Source organism: Nycticebus coucang, chromosome X, assembly GCF_027406575.1.
Source record: "Nycticebus coucang isolate mNycCou1 chromosome X, mNycCou1.pri, whole genome shotgun sequence".
Lineage (NCBI taxonomy): Eukaryota > Metazoa > Chordata > Mammalia > Primates > Lorisidae > Nycticebus > Nycticebus coucang.
Genome location: NC_069804.1, coordinates 5,820,915 through 5,842,064, shown reverse-complemented (window position 1 = coordinate 5,842,064; position 21,150 = coordinate 5,820,915). Strand labels below are relative to the sequence as shown.

The window sequence follows — 21,150 nt, the reverse complement described above, 5'->3', positions numbered from 1 at the left end:
CTCAGACAGAGGCAGGACAGTCAGAGGAAGCTCAGGAGGTTAGAGAAGCAAAGATCAGAGGAGACACAGGGTGGGAGGTTTGGAGATGCTAAATTGTTGATTGTGAAGATGGGAGAGGGGGCAGAGAGCCCAGGAAAGTGGTCCACTCTGGGATATGGAAAAGGCAGGGGAAACAGATTCTCCAATTTGATTGGAGAATTGGCAATTTGATTTTAGAAGAGTGAGGCATCTCCTTTGGACTTCTGTTATGTTAAGCCAGTCAGTTTGAGTCAGTTTACAGCAAAGATGGGAAACTCCTACACAGGGATGGAGAGATTCTTGTTTTAGTCAACTGGGCAATACGGCCTTGTACTTACACTTGGGGTCACACACCCTCCTTCCAATGTCTTGACATAGGTGTGAGCTTTTAAGTTCCATGGGGACCAGAACAGAAATGGCCACATTGGCCTCCCCATCAACTTCCCATAAGGCTGGGAGGCCCTTCGTATCCCAAAGCCACAGAGGATCAGAAAAACTCTAAGATCAGGGAAAAAGTAGAGAGTACATGAGCTGGGAGGCCAGTGCTCGTGGACGCCCATGCTGCTCACCTTTATAGATCCCGTTACTCCCGCCGTGAACGTCTCCTTTCATATTCACTTCTTCTACATGTGCGCCATGGTCCGACGTGAAGTAGACAAGGGTGTTATTGGTCAAACTCAGTTCATCTAGGACGTTCAAGATCTGCCCTGGAGGGGGGAGAAACACTCGATTTTAAAACACTTCAATCTTCATGAGGGGAAGTGGCTGGCCGGCTCCCTCGTGGGCTGGTCAACCTCCCAAGGAGGGCAGGACAGGCACTTGTGTACGGGGGCTGGTTCTCTGCTGAAACCCCAGGGGGATGATTCAGTCCATGGTGTCAGTGTCATGTAGGGGAATCTGGGTATCAGGATGTGACTCGGTTGGGAGGCCCAACAAAGCATACCCAATAAACAATCACAGTTCCTCTTATATGAAGGAACCTTTATAGAAATACTTAACAAATGTCCTCTTTTCATGTGCATAGTACACACACAAGACTAAAGGTGTCACAGACATTTATGTTCCTCCCCTTTCCATGCTTATGTCCTCACCTTTTCCCCCCAAAGCAACATCAAATACCATCCCCAAATAGCAACCCTTCAAAATAATGATGTCGAGAGAACAAGCCTGATGTGCAACTCAACTCCATCAGAGTTTTCTCTCCAGTGACTTTTTTTTTTTTTTCTAGCAAAGGGTGCCTCTGAAGGAGCGCAGTAGACAGGTTCCAACCAGCCAGGGATATTTCAGGAAATCTGCGGCCCGAACCTCCGCCTTCCAGTAGTTGTGGGATTGCTGCCCCACAGGGAGCCACCCAGCCCGAGGATCAACCGAGCCCTGTCTCTCTGGATCAGGAGAGGCTGTGCAGGCTGGCATTCAGGCGGCGAGCTTGCCCACTCACTCAGCCCAATCCCTCGTCCTCCTGCCAGCGAAGATGCCAGCCAAGCCCGATGTTGGCATAGCCTGCGAGGCTTCTCGGCAGATTGTGGCCGGGGTTTCTGCCATCCTTTAAAACTTATTTTACAAGGGCGGAGACAAGATGGCTGACTTAAGCCAGCTTTCCACAGAGGCTCGTGTCCAGAAGGAGAGTTAAAGGACAGAAATTTAGCAAGTAACCTGGTGGATTAGAGCTGCACCAAGAGAGAAAGTTGAAGAATGCACATCAACCCTGCTGAGGCAAGCTGCAACCCCAAGGATACAAAAAAAGGTACAAAATCCATCAGCAAGCAGACAGAAGTCCCCTCCTCCATGAGAATGGCTCGGAGTGCCCTACAAACAAACGAGCAGAGTTCAAAGGTCCTCCCACTACACTCCACGGGAGAGATCCTCTAAAAACTGGACCTACTTCCCCTACTAGGGTTCCATGGCATTCTCCTACCAGGCATAAAACTGTATAAAAGTATACAGTATACAACTGTATATATTCTCTACCTGCAATTCTGAGCTCCTAGCACTCCCTTCCACTCTCACTCTGAGGTCTGGAGGCCTGTCCCCCAGGAGTACAGATTCCTGGGTGATTTCTCGAGGGGTGTGGACAGGGCCTAGACTGCAGCTGGTCAGTGCTGATTCTGAGGCATGGGAGTGAGGAGAGGACGGTCGGCTGAGAGGGAACCACACCGGAGTGGCGGTGCCCCAAGGCGCAGAATAGCAGCGGTTTTTGGCAACAATAGGACTCACTTCCGGATATTCTGAAGCCACAGCCTCTCTCTTCCTAGGTAACCAGAGGAGGTCGGGCATCTTCTGAGGTGGCAACCACGGCGGAACAGATCTGGGACGGAAACGCAGGCCCCGTGAGTAAAGGGTTTGCCTGAGGTGGTACCAGCCTGGGCGGAGCGTGGGGACTAGAAAACGCAGGTGCAGAGCCGGAAAATTCCCAGGATGAGGCTGACCCAGAGGACTGCTTTACTGAGCCTAAGATGCACCCGGCCCTCAGGAGATCATCAGCCTATAGACAAAGGAAGGCAGGAGGCTAGAACTGACAGCTAACCAAATACAAACCTGCAGGTGCAAAGATAGTGCCTGAGGTGCAGGGTCTGGGAACTCAAAACAGCTTCTTCTCTGCAGGGGAATTTAGCAAGGACAGAAACAAATTCCCACAAAGTTGTTCTGTTCTGTTCTGTCGGTAACGTCAATCAGGGGTGGGGCTAGAACTGAGTGAACACCCCCCCAGCCACCATCAAGTGCCCAAGGTTGTCAGGCCTCATCTTCTCCTGCTGGATAGAGGCAGAGCACAGCAGCCTGGTTGAGCATATATAGATTTCCCTGTTATTCAGGCAGGTGCAACCCCTGGAGTATCTGTTCACTAGAGGCACCTGGGTCACAGTCCTGCAGGGCTATCGGTGACTGGGTGTGACAGAGGTGCAAGGTGGGGAAGGAGGCATCAACCTTCCCAGACTAATCTATTTCCTGGGTGGGTTCTCCTGACTTCACGGAGCACCGGAGCAAGTCATATCTGAGTTGTCAGCAGACACCTGCGATCCAGTTGCCAGAGACCTTTTAAAATCTCCCACCTGAGACAGTTGCTGAACTGAGACACTTGATTTGGAGCTTTTGAACTGAGCCAATCGCCCGAGGACTATTCAAGTGGTGCCCTGGGTGTGTGGTTGTAGGAAGGTTTGATTTTCCTTTTCCAGTTGTTGCCTGTGGGGGGCGGGGTGAGTTAATTGCTGGTATTTCTCCACAGCTGAGACTTCAACCCAGAGTAACTGTTTCACTAGGGTCGGACAGAGACCAGCTAAAAACAAGATAGAGCCACTTAGCCCCACCACACCAAACAGGTCCCCAGTTTCTCAGGCCGTAGCACTGTACAGGTCCTCAACAAAGCTCCAGGGGAAAAATCAAATGGTGTAAAATAATCATGGGGCAGAATCAGTGGAAAAACTCAGGTAACATGAATAACCAGAATGGATCAACCACCCCAAGGAAAGATATGGCAGATGGAACTGAAGATCCCATTCAAAAACAGCTGGCCGAGATGTCAGAAATCGAATTCAGAATTTGGATTGCAAACAAGATGAATGGAATGAAGTAAAATTTGGAATTAGAAATTTGAGGAGCAATTCAAAAGTCAGAATTAGAAATTTGAGGAGAAATTCAAAAGTTGTCTCAAGAATTTAACGAATTTAAAGACAAAACCACCAAAGAATCTGATGCACTGAAGCAAGAATTTGCAGCCCTCAAAGATCTGAAAAATACAGTAGAATCCCTCAGTAACAGAGTGGAGCAAGCAGAAGAAAGGATTTCTGACATTGAAGACAAAGTCTTTGAACACTCCCAAACTCTCAAAGAGGAAGAGAAATGGAGAGCAAAAATGGATCATTCTCTCAGAGAGCTCTGGGATAATTCGAAGAAGGCTAATATCCGCCCATTTGGAATCCCTGAAACTGATGAAGTGGCCTCGTAAGGCACAGAGGTCCTTCTCCATGAAATTATGAAAAAGAATTTTCCAGACATGCCAAGATATTCTGAAATACAGATAGCAGACAGCTTCAGAACCCCAACACAACTCAACCCCAATAAGACATCAGCCAGGCATATCATAATTAACTTCACTAAAGTTAATATGAAGGAGAAAATTCTCAAAGCAGCCAGACGTAAGAAATCCATTACTTACAAAGGGAAGAATATTAGAATGACTGCAGATCTCTCTGCTGAAACTTTTCAAGCCAGAAGAGGGTGGTCATCGACTTTTAATCTCCTAAAGCAAAATAACTTTCAACCCCGGATCCTTTATCCAGCTAAACTGAGTTTCATTTATAATGGAGAAATTAAATACTTTAATGACATTCATATGTTGAAGAAATTTGCCATAACCAAACCAGCTTTTCAGGATATTCTCAGACCTATCCTCCATAATGACCATCCCAATTTTCTACCACAAAAGTAAACTCATGATCAGAACCCACAGCCAATATCCTACTGAATGGAATTAAATTGAAATCATTTCCACTCAGATCAACAACCACAAGGTTGCCCATCGTCTCCATTGCTCTTTAACATTGTAATGGAAGTTTTAGCCATGGCAATTAGGGAAGAAAAGGAGATCAAGGGTATCCATATAGGGTCAGAAGAGATCAAACTTTCGCTCTTTGCAGATGATATGATAGTATATCTGGAAAACACCAGGGACTCTACTACAAAACTCTTAGAAGTGATCAAGGAATACAGCAGCGTCTCAGGTTACAAAATCAACATTCATAAATCAGTAGCTTTTATATATACCAACAACAGTCAACCTGAAAAAAAAACAGTTAAGGACTCTATTCCATTCACAGTAGTGCCAAAGAAGATGAAATATTTGGGAATTTATCTAACAAAGGACGTGAAAGATCTCTATAAAGAGAACTATGAAACTCTAAGAAAAGATAAAGCTGAAAATGTTAACAAAAGGAAAAACATACCATGCTCATGGCTGGAAAGAATCAACATTGTTAAAATGTCCATACTACCCAAAGCAATATACAATTTTAATGCAATCCCTATTAAAGCTCCTCTGTCATACTTTAAAGATCTTGAAAAAATAATACTTCATTTTATATGGAATCAGAAAAAACCTCGAATAGCCAAGACATTACTCAGAAATAAAACAAAGCAGGAGGAATCACGCTACTGGACCTCAGACTATACTATAAATCGATAGTGATCAAAACAGCATGGTACTGGCACAGAAACAGAAAGGTAGATGTCTGGAACAGAATAGAGAACCAAGAGATGAACCCAGCAACTTACCATTATTTGATCTTTGACAAGCCAATTAAAAACATTCAATGGGGAAAAGATTCCCCATTTTACAAATGGTGCTGGGTGAACTGGCTGGCAACCTGCAGAAGACTGAAACTGGACCCACACCTTTCAGAATTAACTAAGATAGACTCTCACTGGATTAAATATTTAAACTTAAGACATGAAATTATAAAAATACTAGAAGAGAGTGCAGGGAAAACCCTTGAAGAAATCAGTCTGGGCAAGTGTTTTATGAGGAGGACCCCCCAGGCATTTAAGCAGCTTCAAAAATACACTACTGGGACCTGATCAAACTAAAAAGCTTCTGCACAGCCAAGAACACAGTAAGTAAAGCAAGCAGTCAGCCCTCAGAATGGGAGAAGATATTTGCAGGTTATGTCTCCAACAAAGGTTTAATAACCAGAATCCACAGAGAACTCAAACATATAAGCAAGAAAAGAACAAGTGATCCCATCCCAGGCTGGGCAAGGGACTTGAAGGGAAATTTCTCTGAAGAAGACAGGCGCACGGCCTACAGACATATGAAAAAATGGTCTTCATCCTTAATCATCAGAGAAATGCAAATCAAAACTACTTTGAGATATCATCTAACTCCAGTGAGACTAGCCTATATCACAAAATCCCAAGACCATAGATGTTGGCATGGATGTGGAGAAAAGAGAACACTTCTACACTGCTGGTAGGAATGCAAATTAATATATTCCTTTTGGAAAGATGTTTGGAGAACACTTAGAGATCTAAAAATAGATGTGCCATTGAATCCTATAATTCCTCTACTAGGTATATACCTGGAAGACCAAAAATCACATCATAACAAAGATACTTGTACCAGAATGTTTATTGCAGCCCAATTCATAATTGCTAAGTTATGGAAAAAGCCCAAGTGCCCATCGATCCACGAAAAGATTAATAAATTGTGGTATATGTACACCATGGAATTTTATGCAGCCTTAAAGAAGGATGGAGACTTTACCTCTTTCATGTTTACATGGATGGAGCTGGAACATATTCTTCTTAGTAAAGTATCTCAAGAATGGAAGAAAAAATATCCAATGCACCCAGCCCTGCTATGAAACTAATTTATGGCTTTCATATGAAAGCTATAACCCAGTTATAACCTAAGAATAGGGGGAAGGGGGAGAGGTAGGGGACGGAGGGGGGAGGATGGGCAGAGGGAGAGTGATTGGTGGGATTATACCTCTGGTGCATCTTACAAGGGTCCATGTGAATCTTAATAAATGTAGAATATAGATGTCTTAACACAATAACTAAGAAAATGCCAGGAAGGCTATGTTAACCAGTGTGATGAAAATGTGTCAAATGGTCTGTAAAACCAGTGTATGGTGGCCCATGTTCGCATTAATGTACACAGCTATGATTCAATAATAAAAAACAATAAAAATAAACTTAAAAAACAAAATGATGATGTCAATGACATTTGTTGCCATCTGTTGAGTGCTCTTCACACCCCAGAGGCTTTATCACATGTTCTTATTCAGCCCCACTGAACCCTCCGAGTACGTAGCACTGGCCCCATCAGACCAATAATCGCAAGCCTGCTGTGAAGAGATGAACAACTGTTCAACTTCACAGGTGGGAAAGAGGGAAGCAGAAAATGGAGGCAAATATGACTCTAAATCCATTATGGTTAGTTTGAAGAAGAGGGTGCAGCACGGACTCCATGCAGGAAGCTATTGCCAGCTCTGCTCTCACGTCAGAAGACATGCCAAAGAAATACGTAACTCCTGCTTTCCACGGGGTTTCCACGTAGTGCTGGGCTGTGTGCTCGAGCAAGGACGTTAGTGAATACAGCTACACATTGATGGCTGTGTTACCGTCTGACTCCACATTTTCTATTTTTTTCGAGATAGAGTCTCACTCTGTTGCCCAGGCTAAAATGCAGTGGTGTCAGCTTAGCTCATGACAACCTCAAAGTCCTGGGCTCAGCTGATCCTCCTACCTCAGCCTCCTGAGTAGCTGAGGGTACAGGTACCCACCAGGGTGCCGCAATAATTTTTCTATTTTTAGTAGAGAGGCAGTCTTGCTCTTGCTCAGGCTGGTCTTGAACTCCTGAGCTCAAGCAATCCAACCCCCTCAGCCTCCCAGAGTGCTGGGATTACAGGCCTTGTGAGCCACCTCGCCCAGCTGCATCTTGATGTTTTTCAGCCTCCCTCTCCCTCTCCTGCTGTGCTGCATGAGCTGATCAGGACTCCTGGCTCTCCTTCCTTCACTGCCACAGGAAGGCTGGGATGACGCACACTCCTGCCTGCACCTGGGCCACCCTGACGTGAGCCCCCACCGCAGGGGTCCGCGAAGCGGAATCAGTCTCTTTTCCCTGTTGTCTCAAGCTATTCCTTGATCAGCTTAGGAACTATCCTGTATTCCCCTAGAGACCCTCCCTCCATACCCATTTGGACTCAAGAACCTGGAAACCTGGCTTGGCCCTCTTTTCCCATCTTCCCATATTGCCTCTATTCATTGACGGTGGCTTAATCTCAAGAGCCACGTAAACCTATAAACCCATTTACCTACATACTAGTTGCTCACACGGAGTGTTATGGCAAGGAGATATTCTTAGATTGATGGTAACAACAAAATAAGTGAAATAATGTGAAAATTGCAGGGGAATTCGCAGGTGGGGCTAAATTGGTATGGATAACTGGGGTCCAGAGGGTTATATGCTCACATCCTCTTTCTGGGTGTGCTGTGCCAATGGCCTCGACACAGGAACCAAATTTTGGGTGGAGTTCATTTAGCCACAAGAGTGACCACAACTGCTATTCTACAAGGACACCAGGTATGTTCTGTGACAGAAATAAGAAACACGGGATGCCAAATATACCGTACCCAGCAGGTAGGTCACGACCTGAGGAGACAGGCTGTGCGCTCTGGGTGCACGCTCACCTCCTTGGCCCAGAGTGAGGGGAGAAGGACCATGGAGTCAGCTGCTTACGGGGGTGGCAGAGATGATTTCTGATGGGGAAACAACACTCAAATCATTCATTACGAGACATATTTCTGCCATTTGAATGCAAATGCCACAGGCTCAAGTGTGCTCAATCTCTCTCAATTTTTAACTAAGTGATAAACATTCGTAGAACCCACACCGTATTCATAAATGTCATCCTCAGAACCAAGCAATAAGACACCCGAGGGCCGCTTTAGTAATTTGTGTCCCATGATAAATCATTAACAGGCAGACGTTTATTGTGGTGTTATCCGGTACAGCCAAGCAGACCACCTGGGCGCTGGGGCTTGGGGTTATTTGGCTGCAACACTAATTTAAGCCTTATTACTTTGAAAATGGTAATTAGCTTAATGAGTTGAAATAGAAGGAAACGATCAGGCAATGTAACCCCTGCTTATACTGTGAAGGAAAAATGCCCTGTTCTGTTCACAGAACAACATGTAAAACTGCACAGATGAGGCAGAGCAGCAGAGGGAGGTGTGTCCTGCCCTCCACGGCACCTCCTATTCACCAAAGGCCATGCAGCTGTGACCTTCATTTCAAGTAGAAGTCATCCTTCATACATGCCGGGGTGCCTAGGCACAAAGAAAGTGCTATGAAGAAATGTCACATAAAAATGGGACTTCCCAACCCAAGTGCCCATCGGTCCATGGACAGACTAACAAGCTGTGGTCTATGTACAACACGGAGCACTGTTCAGCCATAACAAAGACACATCATGGAGCACTATGCAGCCATAACAAAAACACCATGGAGCACTATTCAGCCATAACGAAGACACACCATGGAGCACTATTCAGCCATAACAGAGACATACCATGGAGCACTATTCAGCCATAACAGAGACACACCATGGAGCACTATTCAGCCATAACACAGACACACCATGGAGCACTATTCAGCCATAACACAGACACACCGTGGAGCACTATTCAGCCATAACACAGACACACCATGGAGCATTATTCAGCCATAACACAGACACACTGTGGAGCACTGTTCAGCCATAACAAAGACACACCGTGGAGCACTATTCAGCCATAACAAAGACACACCATGGAGCACTATTCAGCCATAACACAGACACACCATGGAGCACTATTCAGCCATAACACAGACACACCATGGAGCACTATTCAGCCATAACCAAGACACACCATGGAGCACTATTCAGCCATAACACAGACACACCACGGAGCACTATTCAGCCATAACACAGACACACCACGGAGCACTATTCAGCCATAACACAGACACACCATGGAGCACTATTCAGCCATAACACAGACACACCATGGAGCACTATTCAGCCATAACCAAGACACACCATGGAGCACTATTCAGCCATAACACAGACACACCACGGAGCACTATTCAGCCATAACACAGACACACCACGGAGCACTATTCAGCCATAACACAGACACACCATGGAGCACTATTCAGCCATAACACAGACACACCATGGAGCACTATTCAGCCATTACAAAGTCAGAGCTGTCACATGTTTTGTGTTGACCTGGATGGAGTTGAAACACATTCTTAGTACAGTATCACAAGAATGGAAAAGCAAGGATCCAACACATTCATTACTAATATGAAACCAAGAGATAAACAACTGACATGGGCACGTGAAAGCCAAACACAAGTGGGAAAGGAGGAGGAGGGGAGGGGGAAGACGGCAGGTGACTGGCGGAGTCTCACCGAATGTGCACAATGTGATGGTATTCAGGACACCCACTGGATGACGGGCTCAACTACAACTTCAACTTTACCTTAGAATTGAAAACAAGGAAGCCTAAACATTTGTACTCTCATATTAATCTGAAATTTAAATTAAAAATCAAACAAGATTTAGATGGACCTCATTAATCACACAGACATGGCCTGTTTTGATATTGTATCCATATTGGCTCAATTGTAACAAGCATTCCACTCTATATAACTCGAGAATAATTAAGAAAAAGTGTGTGTGGGGAGAAGGACTGTACGAAACCTCCGTACTCTCTACTCAACTTTTCTGTAAACACAAAACTACTAAAAAAAAAATACTCCATTAATTTCAAAAATGCCTTTCAGATGCAATGTGGGACTCCAAGCTTCCTCATTCACTCCTTCAACGTGTGTTTTCGAAGCTCCCCACTTCCACAGGCTGTGTTCTAATGGCTGGGGTCTCAGAGTTCCAGGGACAGCCTTTTTTTTTTAAATAGTGAAAGCATTTTTATTTTAAAAGCAAATTTGTATCCCCAAAGTCAGAGCCTGCTCCTTCCTATGCATGGTTTCTCCTTTCGGTTATTTCTATCTCCACACAAATTTACAGCTGTGTTTATGATACAGATTCTTTCAACTAAAATATCCTGTATCCATCCATATCTGAACACTCTTCCCTAAATATTTTCTCAAATCTCAGTATTTCAAAGGACCACAATCAGATATTTAACATGTCCCCATGAAAGTTTCTTATTCGATGCGCAAAGGGATCCTTTGTTTTATAGGTGCCCTGCACAACCAACCCAGCAGGGACTAACAACAGAGGAACAGTTGAGGCCATCGCACAGGTAGGAATGGTGAGACATTTGGCTCAATCTGCTGACAAAGGCTCAGATTTCTGATTTCCTTTTAGTCCTTTCTTTCCTGAAAGCCATACTCTGCACCCCATACTATTTAAATCTTCAGCCAGAATCTCATTTGTAAAGCCCAGAGTCCATTAAACATTTAATTTTTCATAAGATTGATCTTATAAAGGTCTAACATATTTCTCTCCTAAGACTTCTGAACAGAAATCTCCCATGGGAACAGATGCTGATGTATTATTTTTGCTTTCAGAGCAATACATTGCAAGTCAGAGGTCTGCAAATATTATTTTTCAGTAACATTCTCAAGGTATAATGATACCAATTTATACAGAATGATAGTTTTGAATTACTGGTGGTGGGCTGCGGGCTAGCTTATAAATGAAATGTTCTATTTTCAAAGCTTTCTCACTTTGTTTCCCGAATGAAACAAGCAGGGAAAATGAGCCATTTCAAGAGTACTTTGTTATTTAACTGGAGACGACATTTGAAAGGCAAAGTGAGGGCTTCCTGACAAGACTTCTTGTAAATCTAAGGATGGAAACTTGGAAACAGGGAAATCTGGGTCCTTCTTCAGTCAAGAGTCCATGTAGTTGGCAGAGGAAGGCTAAATTCTAAAGAATTGTTCATTAATTCATTCCACAAACAAGTATTAAGCCATTATTAAGAGTCAGGCTCTGAGCTTCACTGTGCAGGAGAGAGAAGGGCTTGATGTGCACAGGGACAAGGACTGGTGTCCAGAGACAAGGGCACCACCCCGTAGCACCATGTGCTCCAGTTCTCCCTTCCGTGCTCTGAGTTAAGCAGACGTGCTTTGAAACCCAGGTGATAAAGGACAACCATGGGGGGCTGCCAGGAGGAACGGTGTGCAAAACACCATCTAGGACTGGGGCCACAGTGAGCACTCGCTGCCTTCCCTTTTACGGTGCAGTTAAGACACCAGTTTGTGCAAGAGTCACATTAGATGCCACTGCCCTGAGCCACACCACCACATCTGCTCAACTCCTGTGCCGTTTTGCCTGCTCCTCTCTAAAAATACCCCCAAAGCAAATATCAAATGAGAAGCCATGACAAATACCACCCATCCAAGCTCTGAGAGGAAGCACGCCACGTGAGTATTTCCACCCTCTTATGGAATACAGATAAATACAGAATGAGGACGTTTAGGGGGTCCTATATTTTTTCTTCTATGTGTAAGCTTTTGAACTTGATTGTGTTATACAGTACAGATAAATTGTCTTGCTATTTCAGTTAATTCAGCCTTGGATTTTCTTCAACAAGGCAGATAGACTCAGACAAAATATTGAAGAAAACGCTGTGAAGTAACTATACTTTTGGAAATATCAGGCTCATTAAAAAAATAAAAAACAATATATACATATATATATGCACACACACATATATGTAGAGAGAAATGCTATATAAAAATAGAGCGTATAACATTATATACGTGTGTGTGTCTATATATCTGAATACACACTAACAGCCCCTCGGCATCCGCTGGCCATGACCTGTTTAGAGAGCATTTGCACTTGCTCTGTGTCATTCCAGGAAACACAAGGAAATCCTAAATAGTGCCCCCTAACCTATTTTAGTCAGCAAGGTAATCCTTCCCTGACCCAAAGGTTGGTGATGGGACTGCTGAGTGTTAAGATGGATGAAAATTACAGTATTTGCTGACCTGGTGGTGGCTGGACTCCCCCCTGGACATGCGAGACGCCAGGCATTGTTCCAGTGCTGAAGCCCTGAAGGGCTGTGTTCTGGTGCTCATTTGAAGCCCCTGTCAAGTGGCCCAGAGCTATCCCACTGCCACTGACCCTAGAAAGGCAATTCTGTGTCAGCTTATACAGGATTAGCACATCCATCACCCCAGACATCACGGTGTATCTGTCACTGTACAAACAGGACGATCGTCTCTGGTTAGAAGCTCTGTCTATCTCATGTAGGCAAACTCGATCTAGTGCTTTTTAAAATAAATGGTCAGAATTCCCAAAACTTCAGTGCCGCTATTCTCCACTCCTGTGGAGCTCAAGAGACCCCAGTGATGGAAAATTCAAAACCATATGACTTACCTTTACTGTGGAACAAAATCAAGATCAAAAGGTTACACATGCAAGAAATAAATAGGACCCCCTCCACCCCCCCAAAAAAAACCCATCGCAAATTGGATTATTTATCTGTATTTCATATGCTGGGAGAGACACGAAGGTGGCGTGCTTCCTCTCGGAGCCCTCACAGGTGGTGTCCGTCCTGGACGCTCACTTGATATTTGCTTTGGGGGATTTTTAGAGAGAAGCAGGGAAAATGTCACAGCAGTTAAGATGTGGGGTTCTGCTTTTGTGTGCTATGTCTAATGTGACCCTTGCCGTACATGTCACCGGGGACTCCACTGGTCAAACACCACTGGACATCCAGGTTGAAGGCAGGCACTGGAAATGGAACACCTGCAGAATATTTTCCAGAATTGTGAAGTAGGAGGAACAGGTGGACACCAGTACATAGCATATTCCCGCTTCCCGAATGACAACAGAAGGGGCCTTCCATCTCCCCTAACAAGTGAGCAAGAAGAAAGTCGCTTGAACTTTTGGCAGGAACAACGTAAGCTGTGTGCGAACATCCGTACCTGAAACTGAGCAGGGAAGCACCCCCCTCTCTGAAGGTGTCTGATCAGAGGGCTGACCCTGCCCTGACAGCGATGGATCCAGGCACCCAGCACTGTACCCTGATTGGTTTTCATTCATCCGGACTCCCCACACTCATTCATTTTGGGCTCATCATCCTTTTTAATATTTTCCTCACGTCCACATGTCTTAACATAAAAATTTTGCTCACAATGTGTTCAGAACATATCCTTAATCATTTTTAAAATAGCTATGAAAAAGTAAGCAAGTGTGACATGAAGAAACCAATGAGATTAACTTACATGTTCTTCTTTCTTTCATTCTGCTGCTGACCCAAGTAACAACCGAGACATTGTTCTCAGCATCTGGGTCCTCCAGCATGTTGACATCGTGTGTCAACGTTCCTCAGATTTTAATGGGCATATTTGTGACATGGGGACCATGCTAAAATGAAAGTTCTGATTCAGTAAACTGGGAAGGGGATGGGGCATCCCAGGAACTTGAATTTCTAAAAAAATAAATAGCTCTTACAAGATGGTGAAGATGCAGGTCTGGGGACCATGCTTTACGAGGAAAGGTGACGTGTGACTACATGTTAGTTAATGCTGACACAGAATGAAAAGGGGTGTCTGGCATTTCACAGATTTCAACAACTTCACTGCACTGATGAGGAGATTTGGCTGGTTTCAGGCAATTTGACATGTAACGTTCAAATACAGTAAATAATCATAATATGCGTCTAACTGGGGTCATTAAGGCAGTGAAGACATGGAAAACCGTAAGACTAAAAGGTTCTACCAGGGACCCTCTCTGTGCTTGGCTGCCGTCTCCCTGTTGGGTTGGCTCCTCTCTGAGTCCCGACTGCCTCCTGAACTTCCATTCGGCCCATCCCTGCCCTCATCACAGTTGAAATGTGGGATGTATCCTCCTGCACCGCTGTCTGCTCTTGCCACCTGGGACCCCTCCACAGCTCTACTCCACCATCTTCTTGGATTAACAATAACTTGTGTTGTTTCTGCGTTGTTGCATTTGCTAGAAATAATTTGAATGACTTCGACTCATTCTCCTGCTCACAGAGCACGCCTTTGTTTTCCTGAACAAATGAGGCAAAGGCACAGGGAAGAATAGAGTCATTGCATCACTTTGGTGGAATTACACTCGTGTGTCTGGGAGAAAACCCCAAGTCAGCACGGCTGCGGGCCCGTGGAAAGTACTCTGGGTCTGTGCCAGTGGACACCACGACCACAGGGTCATCGACATCACCCCGGGCTGGGGGGGATCACACTGGGAGGAGTATTTTGAAAGGCAGCTTTCTGGGTGAACATTCTGTCCACTCTCCAACCAGGTCCACCACCGTATTGCCTGGGCTTCCCCTTCTTGCAGAAAATAAGGATTGGGTCCTCTGGTGTAGCTCTGTATAGAACTTGCAGCTGAACTTGCCCTGGGAGGTGACCGGGGCTTTGCTGTGCAGTATGAAGTTAGTTGGCCAGAGGCTCATGGGACATTTCTATTGAATATGACAGAAGCCAGTGCAAAGTGACAGAGACCAGCCACAGTTGATGGTAGGTGCAACCTTAAACCTCCTGTCTGACGCAGAGGGCACTGTGAGTGCAGTGTGGCCCAAGGCTATAGTTCTGTACCAAGGAAATTGAGCCCTTCAGATTTCTCCTTACATGGGAGTCGCCACCCAAACTCATCATTATCCCTTGCTTAAGTTTGAACAGATGTCCTTTACAGGATGCGAGGCCAACTCCAGAACTTGGGACTTGATGGGATCCCAGCATGGAGGAGCTGGAAGGAACCCACCAGAGGCCGCTTGTCCAGACAGTCTTGTTGCATAAACACGCTGAGGCCACAGAGTGAGGACTCTCTACCAACCGCAGCAATTAAATCCCCCACGGCAGAAATCCTCTCCTGCTACTGAGATGCAGGGTAGCCTCATGCAAGGGACCCCACCTCCCCTGGCTTTGCTTTCTTCCCTACAAACCAGAGAAGATGAATAAAACACCACAAGGCATAGTTGCAGGGGTTAAATTAAGATACCTGAGTAAAGTGTTTAGTTGCATGGCTGCACTGGACTGTATACTTTTGTATTTCAGTGGCTGAGAGTTAATAACTGTGTATTACTTTCCTTGTGGGAGTGGTGGTGGCTGTTAACACGTTGTTGGTATTATAGATAGCACTTAAGTGATCCCCTGTATTTTTATTATTCTTGCTTGAATTAATTGGGCAACTTGAATCCTGGATAATTTATTATGGTACCTTCTCAATGGAAAGGATTTTTAAAATAATGCTAATCACACTATTCATTTTAATTTGAGATGTAAACTCAAGGTAAAACAATATTAGTCCTGAGCTCAAGAATGTGAAATTAATATTCTGGCTGTTTAAAAATGGTAACATTATTAGGGACATGATAAGACCCAGAGGTTAATGATTTAAGAGCTAAATGAGTTTAGAGAACCAAAATCAATATTCTACACAACGAATTTCCAACTAAGTATTACAGCCAAAGACGGCTTAGCTTTTCAGGCCTGTTTCCCCATCCCTCCCCACTATGTTTCAATCTCTAGGCTAAGGCTGCAGAAACTTCTTCCTGCAGAAAGTTTCCTGTTTTGTCACAAATGCTGATTTCTTAGAAGCTCGAATAGAAAACTGATAGCCGAGAAAAACATTGACAATCTCTGTCCCCTTTGTCCTTGCCGTCCTGTTGTTAGTGGCTTTCCTGACATCCTGATTTGCTCTGAGCTTTCCACATGTGCAGAACTGAGGCACACACACATTTCCAGTCTAGAATAGGGAAGTGAAGAATAAAGTGCATTTTGAGGGCAGAGATTCATCTGCAGGACCCAGGCCTTTAACATCAACGCGGTGGAGAGCACGCCATCCCCTGACTACAGCACGTAGGCAGCATGTTAAATTGGCAGGCGAATGGGTCTCACAAAGGGTCACAGAGGAAGACAGCAGGAAATAAGTTCAATGCCACCTGCCCATATAAGACGGCAAAGAGAGGCGGTGAGGCGTGCTAATCTTTCTGTCCCTCGTGGCCATGACTTGTCCTTACTTTAATCACACTTAGGTTCTCAAAATTGGCTCTCTGTAGGAACTCTATCCTGCAACCCTTAAGAAGTCCAATAAACATGTCTGCGGTACTCACCATGTGCCACAGGGGCGGCTCAACCACCAAACACCAGGAGGCTGTCACAGGGCACAGCAGCCTGACCACAAAATGTGAACGGACGGGCAAAGGAGGGCCAAAGGGGGCAAAGGAGGAGTGGAGCTGGGCACCAATGTTTAGACAGCACCCACCCTGAGGTCATTCTTCTCTTCCCAAAACAAGGGCAGACACTACCACTTAGCCCACTGCTGCTTCAAGAGCAAAAAGAGAAACTGATGCCCAGCACCAGCAGCTGGCATTTAAACAGCGTGTGCCGGGACAGGGGCTTCTGTGTGGGGACCTCAGTGCCAGCCCTGGCTAGCCCTCCCCAGCACCAGTAGCTGCATTTAGAGAGCGTGCGCTAGGACAGGGGCTTCTGCATAAAGACCTCATGCCAGCCAGTCCCATCCAGCACCGGCAGCTGCATTCAGACAGCATGTGTGGGGACAGGCGCTTCTGCATGAGGACCTCAGCGACAGCCCTGGCTAGCCCTGTACAGCATCGGCAGCTGGCATTTAGGCAGCGTGTGTGGGGACAGGGGCTTCTGCGTGAGGACCTCGGTGCCAGCCCTGGCTAGCCCTGTATAGCAGCAAAGAACGGTAAGCTGTCAGATCCAGAAAGGCCTCACCCAAACTGCTGCAACACACATTGGCTCATCACTCTTCCTGGCTGAGCAGTACGCCGTGGTATAGACACGCCACATTCTATAACCCACTCAGGAACTGACATGGTAAAGGCATGCCACATGCTGTGACCCACTCAGGAACTGACAGGTACCTGGCTGATTCCCCAGCTTTGCGATTTGTGAACCATGCTACAATGAACATTTGGGTGTAGTTGTCTTTTTCATAAAGTGATTTCTTTTCTTTTATGCAGATAACTAGTAAAACTACCCATGTGATAACAAAAACATTTGCACCCCCTTAATACTTTGAAATTGAAAAAAAGGAAAAGAAATGCTTCACTTCAGACTTTGGAGCCACTGCAAAGCAGAGGCATTGAGAAAATTGACAAGGATTCAGACCCTCCTACAGGAAATGAGGTTCTAAGGATGGCCGTCTTGGCAGGTAGCACGCAGCACAGAACTAATTTGGAAAGAGTAAACAAGCAGAGGCCATCTGTAGAGTCACAAGTAGCTAAGGGCTTTATTGGCTTTTGGTGCAAGGAAATCAGCTTCATGTGATGGTGCCTATTCCTAGTGTTCTGGTGTCTGTGTTTCACACAAATCCACATGCGCATAAGTGGATGTATATTCTATGGTGTGGATTCAGCCAGTATCACCACCGGTGGCTGTTACAAGTCAGTTTATGCTGTTCTGTGCAAAGATTCCCTTTCCTTCTCCCAAACCAAGAGGACTGCAACCTGCCTTGGCCAATGATACCTTAGCAAGACCCACTCCTGCCTGGAAGAGCTGTGTCTTGTACAGAGCATCCCTCCCCAAGCTGGGACATGCTTTCAGAACCTTCTGCAAAGAGAAAGTTACTAAGAAAGGTTAACAGCAAAGCATCTTCTCTGTGAATATGGTAATCCTCTCTGTTTCAAAATAAACTGTAATGTCATCTCACTTCTCTCCTTTCCCTTCACTTAATTGCAAGGCAGCACAGAACAAAACCAAAATGTCAAGTTGTGTAAACAAAACAAAATAGTTTTTCTCAAAGTCAAGACTCAGAGCATCGAAGCCTGTCAAAGAAGCTTATTTCCTGCAAGCTTCCTCCTTCCTAAATATGGTGTATTTACTTGCTAAAAATCAGCTGCATAAATGCATTCAGAAGATGCTTGTTACCGATGAAACTTGGCAGGGAAGAAACAGCTACTGTCGACACCCGCAGCTGACGGGCAATTCCACCTTCAAATGATCAAAGGTAAAACATTTAAAAGGATATAATTGTGTCATCTTGGTTCTCTTCTGGCTATTGTCTTAACTCAGAATGCAAAAATATATTATGACAACAATGTTCTTTCTCTAACAATTTTCTGCAAACTACAAGTGAGATTGGGTGCAAAAGGTCCAGGTGCCTTAACTAGCAGGAGAAGATGTAGATGACTGCCACCGAGGTGCTTGTTTTAAAATTTAGGTAATTGATAAACAGCACGAGCCAAATCAGTCACAGATACACCTGCTGCGAATGACCTTAAATGAATGAAATTTGTGTTAAGTATGCCAAGCATCAGGTGATTCCAGAAGCAGCAGAGACATTCGTTCTGAGTTTCTGCTTCAGTGCTATTAGGGGGTTGCCCAATGAACAAGGTCCATTTGGTATTGACAATTCATTTACGTGAGTATGTGCTACCTGATAACCTTCCTTCCCTTTCCCCCCTACATCTTGGGAGCAAATGAAATGACTTACAGAGTCCTATTGTAAAGAAAATTTCCTTCCCAAATGCGTATATCCCAAAATTAACCAAGGGCTGTGTCTGACCGCAGGGATTTATTGCAAAAGACTCCACAATAAAATGAAAAAACAACAACAAAAAAGAAATGTAGGAAAAATATTTGCAACATACAACAAAGAAAATCCTAATGTCCTTAATATGTAGATAACATACATAACCAATGAGAAAAAAATGTGTAAACAAATAGAAACGTGCCCACAGAATATGATCAGAGAATTCTTGGGAGAAGGTACACAGTCACAGAGTAAAACGCATAGAGTCTCAGCTTGATGTGCAAGAGAAAGGAAACTTTAAACATTGAAGGAGCATATTTCCCCTGACAAATATAAAATAGAATGATACTATCTAGGGTGCATAGGAGTAGGAGGAAATCGGCTTTCCCACAGATCATCACTCCGTCTCCTATTCTCACGGTGAAAAAGGAGGATACTAGCTTAGGCAATATCAGAAAACTTCACATTTTAAATACTGTCTGATTCAGCATTTTAACTTTGCTGAATTTTTATTTCAAAGTTGTTCTCACAAGAACATACATTTACAGAAAAGAATATTCACTATAGCACTACTTGAATCAGGAAGAAGAAATTGGTGGAAAATTGGACGTCCCTCACAGAGGGATTACACTATATTCTAATAAAAAGGAAATGCAAGTCAAAATGCTGAAAAGGAAAAATGTCCAAATATCCAGTTGAGTGAAAAAAGAAAGTTGCAAAACAGTGTATAGAGTTTGTGTAAAATACTCTCAATACTCATATCTTACTATTGATATTACTATAGAGCGGGCGTCCTCAAAGTGCGGCCCGCGGGGCACATGGTGTGGTGTGAATTGTATTTGTTCCGGTTTTGTTTTTTACTTCAAAATAAGATATGTGCAGTGTGCATAGGACTTTGTTCATAGTTTTTTTTTTTTAAACTATAGTCCGGCCCTCCAACGGTCTGAGGGACAGTGAATTGGCCCCCTGTTTAAAAAGTTTGAGGATGCCTGCTCTAGAGTGTTGGCCACAGATACAAAAAAAAGCTGTGCAGTCACCTGGGAGTGAGGCTGCCCCTCTGGGGTGGTGATACGTGAAACCTTCCCTTCCTGTGTTCTTCCTGCCTGTGTGCTTTGCTTTTGCATCATGTGGGTTACTTTGGTAATGAGAAAAAAGAACTATATGAAGTAGGGAAAACACTAAAAAAAGAGAGAGAGAGAGAGAGAGAGAGAGAGATGACCACGGTAACAATTAAATTTTTTCCCTGCTACAAAGAGTTATGTGAGATGATGCTTCACACACAGCCTAGAGCTCTGTTATTAAACTATTTGAAATATGTGAAATTTGGTACCTCAGCTCTCAGGTAGGGGGCCTGAGCCCCTGTATGAACAGAAAGCTGCCTCAGGGCCAGGCCAGGTGGCTCATGCCAGTGACCATCATGGGAAGGCTCAGGAAAGAAATTTGCTTGAGCTGAGGAGTTTGAGACCAGCCTGAGCAAGAGTGAGACCCTGTCCCTAAAAACAGCTGGGCATTATGGTGGGTGCCTATCATGCCAGCTACTTGGGAGGCTGAGGCAGGAGGATAAGTTGAACCTGGGAGTTTGACATTGCTGTGAGCTAGGCCGAGGCCACAGCACTGGAACCAGACTGAGATCCTATCTCTAAAATAGAAAGAAAAGAAAGGAAAAGGAAAAAGGAAGGGAAAGGAAAGGAAAAAGGTTAAGACAGGATGGGGAGGGATGGAGGGAGGAAGGGAGGAAGAAGGGGGAGAAAGAAGGGGAGGAAGAGAGGGAGAGAGGAAGGGAGGAAGGGAGGAGGAAGGGTGGAGGAAGGGAGAGAGAGAGGAAGGGAGGAAGGGAGGAGGAAGGGTGGAGGAAGGGAGAGAGGGAGGAGGAAGGGTGGAGGAAGGGAGAGAGGGAGGAAGGGAGGAAGGGAGGAGGAAGGGTGGAGGAAGGGAGAGAGGGAGGAAGGGAGGAGGAAGGATGGAGGAAGGGAGAGAGGGAGGAAGGGAGGAGGAAGGGTGGAGGAAGGGGGAGAGGGAGGAAGGGAAGAAGGGAGGAGGAAGGGTGGAGGAAGGGAGAGAGGGAGGAAGGGAGGAGGAAGGGTGGAGGAAGGAGAGAGGGAGGAAGGGAGGAGGAAGGGTGGAGGAAGGGAGAGAGGGAGGAAGG

The 21,150-nt window shown here is 45.0% G+C and overlaps 1 protein-coding gene across 5 annotated transcripts in view; it reads right to left on the bottom strand.

Annotated features, from left to right (window-relative positions):
- STS (steroid sulfatase) overlaps positions 1-21,150 on the bottom strand; it is a 173,651-nt gene that overhangs the window by 30,303 nt on the left and 122,198 nt on the right. For all 5 annotated transcript variants that reach the window (XM_053579484.1, XM_053579485.1, XM_053579487.1 and 2 more), the window contains one exon: positions 588-725. In XM_053579484.1, the coding sequence (XP_053435459.1) occupies positions 588-725 (138 nt within the window). The remainder of the gene's footprint in view (positions 1-587; positions 726-21,150) is intronic.